The 17,232-nt window shown below is 43.6% G+C and overlaps 1 protein-coding gene across 2 annotated transcripts in view; it reads right to left on the reverse strand.

Moving 5' to 3' along the window:
• LOC126297728 (apoptotic protease-activating factor 1) overlaps positions 1 to 17,232 on the reverse strand; it is a 257,592-nt gene that overhangs the window by 153,242 nt on the left and 87,118 nt on the right. For both annotated transcript variants that reach the window (XM_049988868.1, XM_049988869.1), the window contains 2 exons: positions 14,370 to 14,508; positions 13,027 to 13,203 (listed from right to left, as the gene is read on the reverse strand). In XM_049988868.1, coding sequence (XP_049844825.1) covers positions 13,027 to 13,203; positions 14,370 to 14,508 — 316 coding nt within the window. The remainder of the gene's footprint in view (positions 1 to 13,026; positions 13,204 to 14,369; positions 14,509 to 17,232) is intronic.

The raw sequence follows: 17,232 nt of genomic DNA on the forward strand, positions 1-17,232 counted from the left end.
TAAGTTTGTTCTTATGTACAAAACACGTTTTTGTGTAACTGAGCTGAACCTGTGGACATCGATAAAAGTTTTGTGAAGCTTAGGTATGGCAAACTATTACGTGTAATTTGTTATTCACTTATTATATTTTTCAGTTTTCTTACGTTTTCACTTGCTTGTTTGTAAATAACGCATGCTGTTATGTTGCTGTGGCTTGGACACAAGTTTCAGTACACAAATTTACATCTCTGATGTAATTCTGACTATCATCTGATTATTGTTTTGTTTTGGTTTGACATCCCCAAAAACTTCGAATCTTCTCTGTTTGTTTCCATTCTCTCTCTCTCTCTCTCTCTCTCTCTCTCTCTCTCTCTCTCTCTCTCTCTCTGTGTGTGTGTGTGTGTGTGTGTGTGTGTGTGTGTGTGTGTGTGTGTGTGTTAACAAAATATTCCAGGCTATTATGCCGTGTTTGAATGGATTTCACTTATAAACTCAATGTTCCTTCCCCATCTGCGGATGACATTTTCAAGGGGGATCATAGCTTAGTTGAATGCCCAATTCACTCCCTGGCTCACTACTGACTACAGCAAACTCCGCTTTGATGAGCTTCCGTGCAGTGGTGTGAAGTCACATGTTTTGAATACAAAAGCACAATTGGCTGTTGTTGACTGCTGTCATTTACTGTTGATACCATTCCACTGGAAAAAGCTGGAATTTATAGGATTCCATGTAGTTGTGGGAAGGTGTACACATCATCTTCATTTCCGGAATCCAAATGTCATTCAATTTCATGCCCTCCTTCTTCCTACTGAAATTCCTGGGCTGTTCTGCAATCTCTATGACCTCTCTTTCATGGTATCCGCTTGTAGCTGCCAGTACTTGAGTCTTATCAAAATGAATGTAATGGTCTCCTGGCTGTAAGGCACGTTCCGCAACAGCTGATCTGGCAATCGCCCCTCTTCTGCAATTGCCCTTGTGCTCTTCGAGTTTTTTTTTTTTTTTTTTTGACAGTTCTTTTTGTAGTACCAATGTACACCTTCCCACAACTACACGGAATCCTATAAATTCTAGCTTCTTCCAGTGGTTGGCGAGCATCCTTTGACGACTTTAGGTGATCTTGTATTAGATTACCACAATGTTCTGCTTTTTGAGAATTTTTCTTATGCAGTCAGGAGGGTGCGAAATTGAATGACATTTGGACTCTGGTGCTCAAGAAGATGTGTACCAGTCTTTCACCATGGAATGATAGCAACAGCAGATGACTGCAGTCAACAATGGATAATTGTGCTCACATATTCAAAACTTGTGACGTCACGCCACTGGATGGAAGCTCACGGAAGCAGAATTTTGCGTAATCAGTAGCAAGCCAGAGTGTGAATCAGACATTCAACAAAGCTATGAGCCCCCTTGAAAATGTCCTCCATGGATGGGGATGAAACGTAAGGTTTTAAAGTGAAATCTCTTTGACCGTGGCCTAATATTTTATTAACTGTGACATTTGCGGCTGTGAAAGTTTACATTTTACAAAAAAAGTGTTGAAAGTCTTTTGTTACTTAGAACTGTTTGGTCACTGATAACTTTTTCACCCTGTGTGATAGCTTTTTGAATGTGGTAATTTTCTGCTGTTGTTAAAAATGGGCACAGATGGTTACTGTGTTTTAGGCTTTGGGGCTCTGTTTCTATGCCACAGGGGTGGTGGTTGTTTTCAATGAGATGGTCTGTAAAAATGCAATGTGTGCTGCCAATTTTCAGTGTTCTTAAATATTCTAAGTATCTAAGTAACTTACCCTGAAATTTCTACATGTCTAATTGATTGATTGAGAGAGTATGGGACCAAATGTTGAGGTCATCAGTCCCGTGATACCAAAGTGGGTTACATATGAAAGAGGATCCACTAAAAGTGAACGGATTCAGTCAGGGGAGTCAAATTATAAAAGAATGAACATTAAACACACACAGAAAAAGCATAAAAGGTGAGACCAAATCTAAAAACTGGTCAAAAATGGGGGGGAGGGGGGGGGGCAGTCATGGGGTCACAGACCATGAAGACTGCAAAAGGAGTCCCAAGCACAACCAACCAGCCCCTGCTCCAAGACTAAAGGAGAACCTTATATCTGGAAAAAAAACCACTTTCACACAGGAAACCGAGGACCAGGTCAACCATCTGTGGATTGTCTGCTAATATTAAATTTAAGGAAGCAGAAAAACTATACTTAGCACGAAGGGTTGAGATATCGTCAGTCTGGCACCACAACCACATTGTGAGGTGGGTCGTCAGATGTGTAGAGGGGGAATCCTTGCTTCCATGAGGAAACTATCAAGAGGACTAGTGCAAAAGGCACCAATCGCCAGAGGCACCCCACAATGATGGACATGGTCAAGGAGTTTCAAAGTGGAAGGAGTTGGTGAGCCATAAACCTGATTACCATAATCGAGTCTGGACAAGAACACAGCACGGTAAAGATGGAGAAGAGTGGAAAGGTCTGCACCCCCAGGTGTGTGGGCCCGGAGGTGGAGAGTGTTACGCTTCGGAATGCATGTAGCCTTTAGGTGACAAATGTGGGGCAGCCATATCAGCTTGTTATCAAAAATAAGGCCCACAAAACGGGACTGTGCTACAACATCGAGGAGCTGGTTGCCTAAATAAAGTTCTGGATCAGGGTGTACTGTGAGTCGGCGACAAAAATGCATAACCCACATTTTGGAGGGGGAAAACTGTAAGCCATGGGTGGTGGCCCACGCAGAGGCCAGTCGGATGGTGCTCAGCAGACGCCACTGAGTGGGAGCTGCACCAGATGCAAAAATTGTCAATGTACAATGCCAGGATAAACAGAGGCCCACCAGAGATCACAAGCCCATTTATGGCAATGAGGAAGAGTGTGACACTTAGCACAGAACCCTGTGGGATACCATGTTCCTGAATCTGAGGGGCGCTGAATGAAGTGCCAACTCAAGCCATGTCCTATGCCTAATGTAGGTCAAAGAAAACTGCGACAAGGTGCCGCTGGTGAGTTAAAGCCTGTCGGATGGCTGATTCCAATCAGAGTGAATGGTCAGTTGGAGATTGCCCTGCCCGGGAGCCACACTGATACGGTGACAAAAGGCCCCGGGACTCGAGTACCCAAGATAATCTGGAGTTGACCATCCTTTTGAGCAGTTTACAAAGCACATTCATAAGGCTAATGGAGCGGTAGCTGTCTAGAGACATTGGGTTTTTCCCAGGCTTAAGGACGGGGATAACTATACTGTCTCACCACAGTGACATAAAAGCACCCGCGAGCCAGATGAGATTGAAGACCCTGAGAAGCTGTTGCCTCTGGGGAACATCCAAGTGTTGAATCACCTGATTGTGAATGGAATCTGGCCCTGTGCTGTGTTTCATGAAGAGCTAAGAGCCTGCATAAATTTCCATTCAGCAAAAGGTACATTATAGGCCTCAACATGGTGCAGGATGAAATGGAGGGGGTTCTGTTCAACTCTGCATTACTGCTGGAGAAAGGTAGGAGGGTAGGAAGCAGATGACGATGCCACCACAAAGTGTGTTGCAAGGTGTTCCGTGAGGACCGATGAATCACTGTACAGAGCTCCTTGGAGGCTCAGACCCTGGACAACTGACTGTTGCTGGCGGCCCAGAATGCTATGGAAATTTGACCACACCTGCGATAAAGAGGCATATATCTCCAGGAAGGAAACATAGTGCTCCCAGCACTCCCTTTTACTCTGCTTAATAAGGTAACTAGCCATAGCTTGGAGACACTTAGAAGTGAGGTTAGTCTGGGAAGGGTGTCACTTAAATCACTGCAGTGCCCGTCAGCAGTCCTGGAGAGTGACTGCAATGTCCTTGGTCTACAACGGTACCGGCCAATGACTAAGGGGGCCCTGTGGATAGGGGGACAGCAGTGCCAGCAGCATGACAAGGAGCAGCAGAAGTGCCTTGCACGACTGCATCAATGGAATTTGAGAGGGAGGTGTCAAAGAGGACAGCTGACATGTATAAAGGCGAATTAGCCCTGTGGAATACCCAACGTGGGGGCCTGTCTGCCTGGCGGGAGCAGGGAAATGACAGTGTCACTGGAAAGTGGTCACTGTCACAAAGGTCATCAAGGGATGACCAATGTAGGGAAGCCATGAGGGCAGGGGTCGAGATCATGAGATCGATAGCTGAGAAGATGGATGCCATGAGCGGCACTGAAGTGGGTAAGGGAGACTTGTTGAGGGGAGACAAATCAAAGTCCATGATAAGTTGGTCGATTACGATACCCTGACCTGTTGAAGTGACACTCCCCACAATGGATGGTGGGCATTGAAATTCCCAAGGAGGAGAAACGGTGGAGGGACTTGCTGGATTAAGGTAGATAGTGCAACATAAGCAAGTGACCAACCTGGAGAGAGGTAGACATTGCAAAGGCTGATTGCCACAGACGTTTGCACTCTAATCGCTATCACTTTCAAGGTGGTACATAGGGGGATCCAGTCACTAAGGACATCGGAGCGAACCAAAGTGCAGACTCCACCAGATCCTATCCCAGGACCAGCACGGTTCTGACAGAACATCTGATAACCACGGAAAGTAGGTGAGTGGTCATCACGGAAATGCGTTTCTTGGAGAATAAGACGTAACACAGAATAAGAGGAGACAAGACGTTGAATTTCCGGTAAGTGACGATAGTATCCATTGCAGTTCCACTGGATGATTGTGTGGCGTGAGTCAAAGGCAGGCATCAAGGAGCCAAAGAGGAGGTCAGGTCACCTTGTCAGTAGTTGTCACCGACAAGGATGGAGTGATATCCATAAATAATGTCAGACTCAGGTTGCGAGAGGGGAGTTTGCACCTCCAGGGGCACTGGGGGCACCTTGTCATGGGATTTATGTTTCTTCTTCATCTCTTTCTGAGGTAGGGGAGGGCAGGACATGGGGAGTACAGGTGTCTGCAAGATCAGGGACCAAAAGAGAGTAGGCGAACTTGGGGTGCACAGATGGTGCGCCTCATGGCTGAGTGGTGGTGAGAGTCTTCTGGACTGACAAGGGAGGAGGAAGAAGAGGAAAGGAAGTAACAGAGGTAAAAGTTGAAAATAGTGACACTGGATGGAGTCTCTCATACTTTTTGTGAGCCTTAGTGTAAGACAGGCAAACCAGGGACTTGTACTCTGTTATCTTCTTTTTCTCTCTTGTAAGCTGAGCAATCAGGTGAGCGAGGGAAGTACTGGTCAGCACAGTTGACGCACACAGGTGGTGGAACACAAGGGCTTCCCTTGTGGACCGGGTGGCCACAATCACTACACAAAGGGTCCGCCGTACAACGGGATGACATATGCCCAAAACGCAAGCACAAAAAGCACCGAACAGGTGGAGGGATGTACGGCTTCACATCATATCTGTAGCACATAACCTTGACCTTCTCTGGGAGGGTACCCCCTCGAAAGCCAGAATGAAGGCACCAGTATCAGTGCGGTTGTCTTTGCATCTTTGGGACCCTTCTGCACACATCAAACAATACCAACACCATGCCACTCCAGATTAGCCTGGAGTTCCTCATCAGTTTGCAGGATGAGTTCCCTATGAAAAATGATGCCCTGGACCATATTTAGAGATTGGTGAGGAGTGACAGACACTGGAACGTTGCCAAGACAATCACAGTCACAAAGAGCTGTGGATTGGGTGGCAGAAGAAGCTCCGATCAACAGGGAGCCCGGCCACATCTTAATAATAGACTCCACTTCACCAAACTTGTCGTTGATATTTTCCACGAAAAACAATGGCTTTGTGGCAGTGAAAGTGACTCCATTCGACCTAGTACTGACGAGGTGATGGATAAAGGGTTTTAGCCCAAGACGGTGAGCCTGGCTCTCCTCCCATGGGGTAGCCAGGGAAGGGAAGGCTACCAGGTCATACAAGGCAGTATTTAAGTATCCTTCACCATTCAAAGAGGCAGCTTTGTGAGAACGACCAGATTTTTGTAGCTTGATATGCTTCATGTGCCAAGCATCCACCCTGATACCACCCACTCTGACCAGGGGCTCTTCTCCATGGGCGCCACCCAGCCACAGCAAGAACCATCTGACACGGCAGCTGTTGCTGGGAGTTCCGATGCTCCAAGAAGACAAGGAATCACTCCTTGGCAAACACAGGGAGGGAACAGCTCAGGTATAAGCAGTGTGATCCCTGTGTTGACAGGGGGCTCAGCCTCGTGGATACATAACAGCCCCACCATACGGACTGGCTACACAGGCTGGTGACCTAGCAGGGTGGAAGGGAGCTACAGTGAGGAAGGGGAGGGGGAGGGAGGGGCTAGAGGAATCCACACAGTAGATGCTAGGGAGGGAGTTCTTCCCCATATGGCTCACATTAAAAACAGGAAATTTTGAAAAACCACCAGGCAAAAGGAACAAAATTGCAACCAATACAGGAAACCAGGGGAATAGCCAGGTCGATATAAATCAGAACACCAAGAGAGGGGAAGGAGGTTGCAACAGGGAAGAAGCAGGGTTAGGGAGGGAGGGGCAGGGAGAAAGAAATGCAGCTAGGGAATAAAGAATGAGCTGCAATAGCTCAGGGCCCCACGTGCGCCAAGCTCACGAAAGAACCGTGGGCCCCCTGGTTTTTTTTTTTACATGTCTGTTCAATGTATACTGAATCACAATGTTTATAGGTTGGCTGGTCTATACCTGCTTTGTTGAATTTATTTGTTGTAGTGTTAGGGTTTTTTAATCTTTTCTGCACAGTATTGTTTGTTTTACATGTCACACATATACTGTGTTTCCTCATGATGTTTCCAATTCTGAGTGTTATTTTGCAGTCAAAGGTTATGGTGCGCCATGTCTTAATCTTTTATGCCTTGTTTATTCTCTGTTGTGTGTGTGAGCTGTGTCAGTTTTCTCTTGTGACGTCTAGGAAATCTATTTTGCTGTCTCTTTCAGTTTCAAGGGTGAAGTAGATTTTTGTGTGAGCAGTATTGATGTCTCTGCATAACTGTAGCATCTGGTGATGTGTTTCATTCATGAAGCAACGCTTGTCATCAATATAATGCTACCTGGACACTTCTGACCCCAGTTGTTTCTGTGAAAAAAAAGCCATAGTGGTACCAACATATTACTTTGTATTGTTTTGGTTTTATTATTTCTTCAACGATTTTGTTTTCAAGGCGGTCAAGGAAGATGTTAGCCAGCAGGCCACTTATGGGTGAATCCATGGGGAGTCGTCCTGTTGGACATAGAATCCGTCTTTATATCTGAAAAATTTTGTCCTGTGATAATCTTCAAAATAGTTGAGACTTCTTGCATCTGTGGAAGGACAAGCTACAGTGGTCTCTATTCCACGCAGAAAGACTCTGTATATTATTGGACAGTTGTCAATGACCTGTACACTACAACCTCTGAACAGTGTATTGATGTAATGACCCACCCACAGCTGCACCCTCCTCACAGTTTAAGTGTCTTGCAGAATAAATATATTTTAGTTAAGATTGTGTCACCATTATTTATTATTTTTGGACTGTCTGTTCCTATCTCCAAGCAGTGTCTCATCCATGGCGATCAGAATTTTGAACCTACAGTGCTATGTTCTTCCGCCAACCAGGAAGACATCATTGATTTGCTGAATTTATCATGTCTTTGCCACCACAAGTTCTTCTTCTAACAGATGTGGTTCACATACAGGGGCAATACATTCAGCAACTGCTGCAGAGCAGCAACAACAGCTGCACTTAAACAAACTACATCCGCACCCTAATTCTGAGAATTTCATGGCTAGCAAGAGGACTGGGCCGGCTGTTGTGCTCAAATTTGAAGCACATTTCTCTGCCTATGGCATAGCAGGCACAAAGCTTACTTCCTTTCTAATGTGGATTCTGAAGTGTTTCGGTTGTGTAAAAAGCTGTTTCTGGACTTTCGGCCAGAGGATGCTGATTATGAGTTGTTACTTCAAAAGTTAGGTGAGTACTTTGCACTAAGGTGCATATAGCAGCTTACAGAGACAAGTTTTTTAGGTTCAGGGAGCAACCTGCTCAGACAAATAAACAATGGGTCATGGCTCAATAAGGTCTTATCAGACACTACAAATTTAAGTGTTCATATGGACTGTGCTATATTTACATCATGCTCCATGGCGCAGTTACCCAAAGTGAATCAGATGTGAGTATACACTCTGCTATTTTGAAGATACCGAATCCTGATTTAGGAACTGTGCTTTCTATCATTGAGTCTCAGAACAATGTAGATGTACCAGAGGTAGATTTAGAGGCTCCAGGCATTTCTGCAGTTCAAAGTTCTACATGCACTCAATTCTCTATTCAGTCAGGAATCATGTGGTAGACAAAGCCAAGTGTTAAAAACAGTCAGTCATGCTGTGCACATGCCCATTTGCAGTCTAATACAAGGATGTTGTGCCCTCAGTGCTTCACAGAATACAACCATAAACAGTGCACGGAGGCAAAGTGCTTTTCCTTTGGCGAGTGTAGACACATTAAAACAGTTTATTTGAAAAACCACAATGCTGGGCGACAGTCAGACTCTAGTTGACTCCTCAATAGAAGTAAATGTAGTATCAGCTGAACCAGTGCAGGAGAGACTATCAGTGGCTCACCCTTCAAATAAAGAGAAACATTCACAAGTGATTCAATGCCAGAAAAATGAACTATATGTACATTTGCACGTGTCACATCTTTCTGTGAAACTACAATTACAGATAATTCCATAATGTTTCTGAACATAAAAACTTATTAATTTTTAGATACCCATGGCTACTGCAGCCTAATGCCCCTCTGTCAGTAGACAATGGTCAGAATATTCCAGTACTGGGCATGGGCAGCCTGCCTGCAACACTTTGTAATGTTACTAAAACTGAGTAATTTCTTGTCTTGTGTTCGCAGGACAGCCCACACATTTCTGGTCTGGACTCAATTGATTTGTTTGATATGGATATTCTGGACAATGGACACCAATGTTACTGTGCCGACTGTGTTAATGAATTGTGTGCAAATTAAAGAAATCTATTTCAAGACGTTCGGTAACAAGCTAAAGATTTCAAGATAAACATAACTTCAAAAGATAATGTGCAACTTGCCATTCATGTCAGGCTGCTCAAGAACTGAGATAATGGCATGACAGTTGTGTTACTGACCGGATTTCAGAAAGTCATAGGGTATTCGCCAGTAGTTATTAAAAAGGTGTCAGGTGGTTTACGGCTATTTGCACACCTTAAATCTTCAGTAGCATACTTCCACTTACTCCTGAATATGCAGTCCTAACAGTTCTTCATGTATAATGTGCACTTGGAAGGAGGGAAGTAATAAAGATGGGTTTTCATGCCCTATTGACATTGAGGTCGTTAGAGATGGAGCACAAGATCGGATTGTGTTAAGGATGGGGAATGAAAGCAGAAATGCCCTTTCAGAGGAACCATCCCGGGATTTGTCTGGAGCCATTTAGGGAAATCACTGAAAACCTAAATCTGGATGGCCGAACGTGGATATGAACTGTTGTCCTTCTGAATAAGAGTCCTGTGTGATAACCACTGCACCACCTCACTCAGTAATGTGCACTTGGGTTTATACCAGTTCCATTGCCTCTCATTTGGCAATGCATCAGCTTCTGCTAGATTTTTGGAGCAGTTAACAGTTAAGATTGCTTCATGTGCAATCTATTTATATGGCATTGTAGTGTCTGGATGCACACCAGCAGAATATTTAGTCAACTTAAGAGTGTTTGTTCAAAGTTCTTTTTGAAATGGGCTTAAAGTGCAATAAAGTGAAGGGCGCATTTTTCAATATAGAAACTGAACACCTGGGTCATGTAATTAATGCATAGTGCATCCATCAGTCACAATCACATTCTCTGGCGATCGGGAATTTGCCGGCACCTAGTAACTTTAAGTGATCATGCGCAAACTGATGTATTGCATCAAGTTTATTCCTCAAGCAGCACAAATTGCAGCTCCATTGCACTGGCTGCACTGAAAAGTTGTTCCTGTCATGTGGTTCAAAGATCCTCAGGACGAATTTCAGCAACTTATGGACACTCTCCTCGGTGATAGTTGTTTGGTCCACTTTGACCCAGACAAGCCTATTGTCTTAGCAGTTGATGTATCATCCAACAGGATTGGAGCAGTGCTCTCCCCAGTGGCTTTTTTGACAGGCCCATTGCCTTTGCTTTCAAAACTTTAAACAAGGCTTAGAATAATTACAGCTAGATGGAAAAGGAGGTGCTCTTTACTACTTCTGGGGTCACAACATTTCACCAGTATTTGTTCGAGTCATGTTTCTCTTTCATCACTGATCACAAGCCACTTGTGCCTTTGTTCAGCCTGCTAAGCCTTTCCCACTGTGGACAGCACAAAAATTACAATGTTGGGTTCTGCTGTTGTCGAACTTCCAGTGTGAATTTTTTATTGGCCCACAGCTCAAGATTCAAACACTGACTTGCTACCATGGTTACCAGTTGATACAGATTGTGTATTTGATTCATATGAGGATTCATGCTTCCAGATTGACTCGCAGGGTCATGACACCCTTTATTGGTTTCTAGTAGACTACCTACCATCCTATGTCACAGGTATCCACCTCAGACCCAGCTCTTCAAGTGCTCTTGCAATATGTTCAAAATTGGTGACCTTGCAGCTTAAAAGAAATCCACCATCCCCTGGCACATGCCTCCAGTGGGAAGCGTTGAAATCACTGCATCGAGGTTGTTGGGGAGTGGTATGCAACAAGCAGCTAGCTCAGCCTATACATAGCACCCAAATTGAACAGATGACCTCCCATTGTACTGCTTTTGTGGGACACAAATCTGCTCCACTGCAATGGGTTTTTGAGTGGCCATGATCAAAGGGGCCATGGCAATGGCTACATGTGGTTTTTGTGGGACCTTTTTGGAATACATGATGGTTGCTGGTGGTAGATTCTTATAGCACATTTCTCTTTGTAGACCCAACAAATTCCACTACAACCACCAGTACAGTGTCGGCTATCACCTCCATTATTTGTATTGGAGGATTACCAGAGGTGATTATTTCTGACATTTACATTGGTTGACTTCGGACAATTTTGCAATGACAACAGCATCCAGCCTATCACTATGGCGCCATTTCAACCACAGTCAAACGGTGAATTCAAATGTATTGTACGCATGTTCAAGATGCAAATGGGCAAGCTGCATTCAGCCCACACATGGTATCAGGTCTTAAAGAAATTTTTGTCATCCAACCACTCCTTGTCTCATGACAGAAAGCCGTCGGCAGAACTCTTATATGGTCAGTGTCATCATACACCATCATACACTTCTGCTTCTTCTGTGGCTGCCTCGGAAGCCATTCATTCCACCATGCCCTACAAGATTCCAGCCCCAGGACAGCAGCTGAGTGTTTGGCAAAGGCAGGCATTGGGAGCAGGATGTCATGAAAGACATTTCTGGTGGATTGTCATATACCATTCAAGGTCCACTGAGGTTGCACCAGTGTAATCACAATCAGTTGCAGCATTCTTGGATTCATGATTCTGCTACAGAATTTTTGCTCACACACCACTGCTCTGCAGATATCAACAGCTTCATCCCCAACTCTTCATCCAGCTGGGTCATCACCTCTTGTCGAGGCACCAGCGAAGACCGCTGTGGACCAACCATCTCCAGTGTCGCCGCTGGTCCCACAGCCTGAGGTGATGTCTTCAGATGTCCCACCTGTGGGCATCCACCAGGACATCCAAAGGGATCATGCAGCTGTTGTTGTTGACCCGTCCACAGTAGCAGTATCCCTGAACACAGAAGTGTACCCTGTGGTTGATCTTTCAGCTGGTAGTCACAGCTACTGTCAAGGTGTATACCCAGGTATGGACAGGGATCTGCTATCGGCCACAGGTAGAGATCCTGTCCCATCTGAGACGTCTGAAATCAGACCTTTCTCTGCTGTCTGTCCATGAACCAGCAGTACACAAGAAACGGTGTGAAGTTTTTTTTTTGGTTTTTTTTTTTGGGGGGGGGGGGGGGAGGCAGATGTGGTGTCATTGATATATTGAAGTGCAAGTCTCACAGTTGGTACTACCACCGACACCACTAGGAGGAAAGTCGCTGGTTGCCAGAGACAGCAACCAAGACAAGACCTACAGCCACACCTTCAAGGAATACTCAGTGCGTTGCCACTGTCAGCAAGTATTTATTTTTGTCCTCAGAGCTGAGCAGCCAGATGGTGTTCGCCTTTAAGTCTGATTACTATAGATATTATCAAGTGTGCTACAGAGTTATCAACAAGCTGTGGTGGACTCTGTACAGTCCGTCTATTCCACGCAGAAAGATTCTGCGTATTACTGAACAGTTATCAGTGACCTGGACATTATGACTGATGTAACGAATCACTCACAGGCTGCCCCCTCCTTGTAAGTTAAGTGCCTCACAAAATAAATATATTTTAGTTAATACTGTGTCATTATTATTTGCTGCTTTAGGACTGTCCATTCCTATCTCTGAGCAGTGACACAACAGTAACTGAGTCCATAATTAAAATAACATTGTGGTTGATATGACATGTAGAAAGTCAAATTGATGGTACAAGGACAAACAAAGATTCTGTATGAATCACAAGAGATAAGAAAAGACCAATGATATGTATTCTACTGTGCATTTTGTACATGAGGCCAAGTAATCAGTATTCTAAATTTGATAACACAGCAGCTTAACTGAAATATCTGTCAGGTCACTGAGCAATGATTATAATTGCCCCCACAACTATTACTGAAATTCTACTTTATTTCTGCATGGGGCAGTACAAGTGCACATTAGTGGAAAGGTCATAGTAAAAGTTGTTTGCAGTGCCTTCCAGGAAATGCTGATTTTGATATCTCAGTTCTGGAATGACACTGCACAGATGGCTTATGATGATAAAGTTTTGTTATGAATGATTGTGGAAAGACTATCAGTTTTTCTGGGCTATTTATAGTGCTTTAGTTCACATGCAAGTCAAGAGTTAAATGTAAAAATCGTAATTTTGTTTTATAGTTGAACTTTTCATCTTCAGGTTTTCTACAAGGAGGAAAGCACACATAAAAAAAAAAGATTTTCTTACCCTTTTCTTTTCCTTTGTTAGGCCAAATTTTAAGTAGTCCAAGATAATATCATGAATGCCATACACAGAACTATTGAGTTCTTCATTCCATTTTGAGACAGCTAGAGACTTCTTAACAAAATATGACATAATATCTTCTACTTCATATTTGTTAAGGGACCAAAGAACTTGAAGCACCTAGAACAGTGAAATCCAGATATTTCAACAGAATCTGAAAAGTGATAGAAGTGAATAGAATAATGCAACAATGAAATTTAGTTACATAAGTTTCCCCAAAGAAAAATTATAACTATAGAGTTCATCCTATTCCTAAAACTCATAAATTCTGCATTAATACAAATAGCTCACATTTTTACAGCTAAAAGAGGAACAGGAAATGGCAGAATCATTTGCAAAAGGAAACAATACATCTTCACATTGTAGATGATACACTGGGGAAGCATCTAGGGTCACAAACAGTACAGACTCCAGCTCGCACATAGAGAAGGGGTAGTCGCATTCTTGTTTATTGTTGAAAATGAAATTGCATATTGCCCAGTATGAATATCAGGTATTGGCAAACCTCTCTTGTGTATTGGGTATACTCTTCATGACCTCATGTATTTCAGTGAAACTGATTGTAGACTTAATAAACTCCACAAGCTGATGAAATATTATTATTTTACTCTCGCTGCTAATATGTCTACTTTACACCTGTGCAAACAGTTGATAGTTACACATATTAGTAGGGAACGTATGAAATCGCTCTGCTTGCACTAGAAGATCTTCAAAGATGACCTGAAGACTGTGAAATGAATGTACCATAAGTACAGGCACTAACTTTTGTTATTGGATTCAGTCAATACTGGATGCTGCCACTTTGTCACCAACAGCCACTTTTCCAGTATACAGTTAACTCTGTTGAGCTTATGTGGCTTCTTTTACAGTATCGCTTGATCTGTCAGGTGTATCCAAATCAAAATGTGGTCCCTGGAGAAAAATCGTCAATTGCTTGGAGTAAAAATTGTCAGTTGCTTCCTACTGAACAGTATCTGTAAATGCAGGAGAGTATATGGGTAGATCAGTGATGCAGGATGATTCCATTTGCAATGAACAGCTTATCAGCACTACTTCAGGGGCATGTGGTTGCAGAGCCCCACAGCACATTATGGACATTTAAGTCAGCATGGGAGAACTGAGAAGAGATTTATGTGACAAAATAGTGAACAGTGAAGGATGCCACCTTCAGTCCTAGCACTACTCAGGTGGAGAGTATAACCACACTGTCAGAATCAAGCATCAGTCTAAATAATATGAAGTTGTAATTTTGTCCTGTTAATACGTTGGCAACAAGTAATACAAACCTCAGGTTTGATATTCACATCTTCTTTAAATAGTGCAAAATCCTGGAATCTTTCCTTCTGATATTCTGGTAGATTTCCCACAGACATCCCAACTGCACTTAACAGTTCATCTTGGTAAAATGTACTGCGTCCAGGGGAGCTGAAACAGAATTATGACTATCAAGACACCTATAAGAGATACAATAAGTCACAGGGAAGTATAAAAAAATTCTACCACATAAATGAACAAAACTTTAATCTTATATTGAAAAGCCTTTGGCAAAATATAAATATATTAAGGAGTAAAGGTAATAACTCAACAAATAGTTGAGACGCTGAGTCACATAAACAAGACTGAGAGTGTTGCTAGTTTTCAGGTGAAGTCTTCTTCGAAGTCATGATACACATACATGTTTACGGCTATATGTTTCTTGCTGAAAACATTGAGCTGGCACAACAGCTTGAGCTACAGCTAGCAGCATTCTGTTTTTTTTTTTTTCCCCCGCACGTCTCAGTGACTGTGGCTTAACTATTTGGTGAGTTTTTTACATTTACTCCTTAAACTATTTGCAATTCTTTAATTTCATATACTTAGGTTGCTTGGTTAAAATATAGCAAACAGCAGTAGAATAAAAAATTAGAAACTTATTATTACGACTGCATTACTAGGTAGTATCATGTAACATATTACCAAGTATTCACCACCAACACCACCATTATGCTATACAAGGCATGCTGTTGGACAAAGGCATCCTCTAGACTATTTTATGCATTACAACCTTCAGCTGTATTCATCCATGCTGCTCCTGCATGTCATCTGCACTCCTTCCATTAGGTTGCTGTGTTGGTCTCTGTCTATTTTTTGGAATTCAACAAAGAACTTCCTTTATCTATCCACCATCCTTTCACCTGGCTAAAGGTCCCTGCACCTCCATTTGATTTTGATTTCAGTTGTAATTATGTTGTTATCTGATGCCTTTGTTCTTTTCTTGTGCCTCCCAACACGCAAATGTCCACGGCTCACTGAGTAACCCTCACTGTCTAAATCGATTTTCATTGGAGGCCCACATTTCACTGCCTTAAAACAAATAGGCACAGCAAAAATATTGTCACAAAATGAGCTTTCGGCCGACAAGGCCTTTGTCAAAAATAGACGACAAAACACACACACACACACACACACACACACACACACACACACACACACACACACACACACACACATGACCACAGTCTGTGGGAGGGGTGGGAAGGATAGTGGGTAGGACATTTCTCATTTCAGGGGGCGATGAGAGATAGTTGAAACTCTGATGGAGAATGTAATTCAGTTGCTCCGGTCCTTGGTACTGAGTTGCGAGGGAAATGTCCCTCTGTGGCTGGACTTTGGGAGGTGTTGGGTGATTGGAAAGATGAGGAATGGGAGATATGTTTTGGTACTAGGTTGGGAGGGTAATTACAGTCTGCAAAGGCATCAGTGAGACCCTTGTTACATTTTGAGAGGGACCACATGGCTAGGCTGTATGTAAGGGACTTCTTGGTATTGAACAGGTGGCAGTTGTCGAAGTGGAGGTACTGCTTTTGGTTGGTAGGTTCGATATGGACAGAGGTACTGATGTAGCCATCTTTGAGGTGGAGGTCAACAATGAGGAAGGTGGCTTGTCGGGTTGAGAAGGACTGGGTGAAATGAATGGGAGAGAAGGTATTGAGGTTCTTAGGAAATGTGGATAGGGTATTTTCATTCTCAATATAGATCACGAAGACGTCATAAGTGAATTTGAACCAGATGAAGGGTTAGGGATTCTGGGTGTTTAGGAAGCATTCCTCTGGATGGCCCATGAATAGCCATACCCTAGATTTGTTTGTAGGTAATGCCTTCAAAGGAGAAATAATTGTGAGTGGGGATATAGTTAGTTATGGCGACTAGGAAGGAGGTTTTCGGTTTGGAATCTGTTGGGCATTGGGAAGGTAGTGTTCAATAGAGGTAAGGCCACGGTCATTAGGGATGTTAGCATAAAGGAAGGCGGCAACATAGTGACGAGCAGGGCACCGTGTAGTAAAGGAACAAGGACTGTGGAGAGTCAGAGTAGGAAATGATTGGTATCTTTTATGTAGGAGGGTAGGTTGAGGGTACTAGGTTGAAGGTGTTGGTCTATGAGAGCAAAGACACTCTCAGTGGGGGCACAGCAACCGGCTGCAATGGGCATCCCAGGTGGTTGGGTTTGTGGACTTCAGGAAGCATGTAGAAGGGAGGAGTGTGGGGAGTGGTAGGTATCAAGAGAGAGATGGACTCTAGGGATGAGGCTAAGGATTTGAAGAGATACTGGAGATCCTGCTGGATTTCTGGAATGGGGCCACTGTGGCAGGGTTTGTAGGTGGCTGAATTTGACAGCTAGTGGAGTCCTTCTGTCAGATAATCCGTGCAGTTCAAAACAACAGTGGTGGAGCCTTTGTTAGCAGGTGGGATTATAAGGTCAGAATCAGTTTTTAGGTGGGTGGATTGCAGTTCTTTCCATGGATGTACAGTTAGTTTGCATGTTGAGGGATTTAGGGAAAGATGGTGAGGCAAGGTTCGAGGTTAAGAAATTTTGGAAAGTTAACAGGGGGTGATTTGGGGGGCAGTGGGGTGGATCACAGTTGGATGGAGGAGTGAAATGAGTCAGGCAGGATTCAACACTGGTCTTTGGTTGAGTCAGACTGGTAGGTTTGGTGGCGAAAAAGTGTTTCCACTGTAGGACCGGAGAAGGAGAGAAGGTCTTTAACAAGGCCTGCATGATCGAATTTGGGAGTTGGGCAAAAGATGAAGCCTTTGGAAAGGACTGATATTTCTACGGGACTAAGGCTTTTGGAGGAAGGGTTCATGACTGTGTTTCGTGTCTGTTTAGAT

The sequence above is a fragment of the Schistocerca gregaria genome, chromosome X (genome assembly GCF_023897955.1).
Source record: "Schistocerca gregaria isolate iqSchGreg1 chromosome X, iqSchGreg1.2, whole genome shotgun sequence".
Taxonomy (NCBI): domain Eukaryota; kingdom Metazoa; phylum Arthropoda; class Insecta; order Orthoptera; family Acrididae; genus Schistocerca; species Schistocerca gregaria.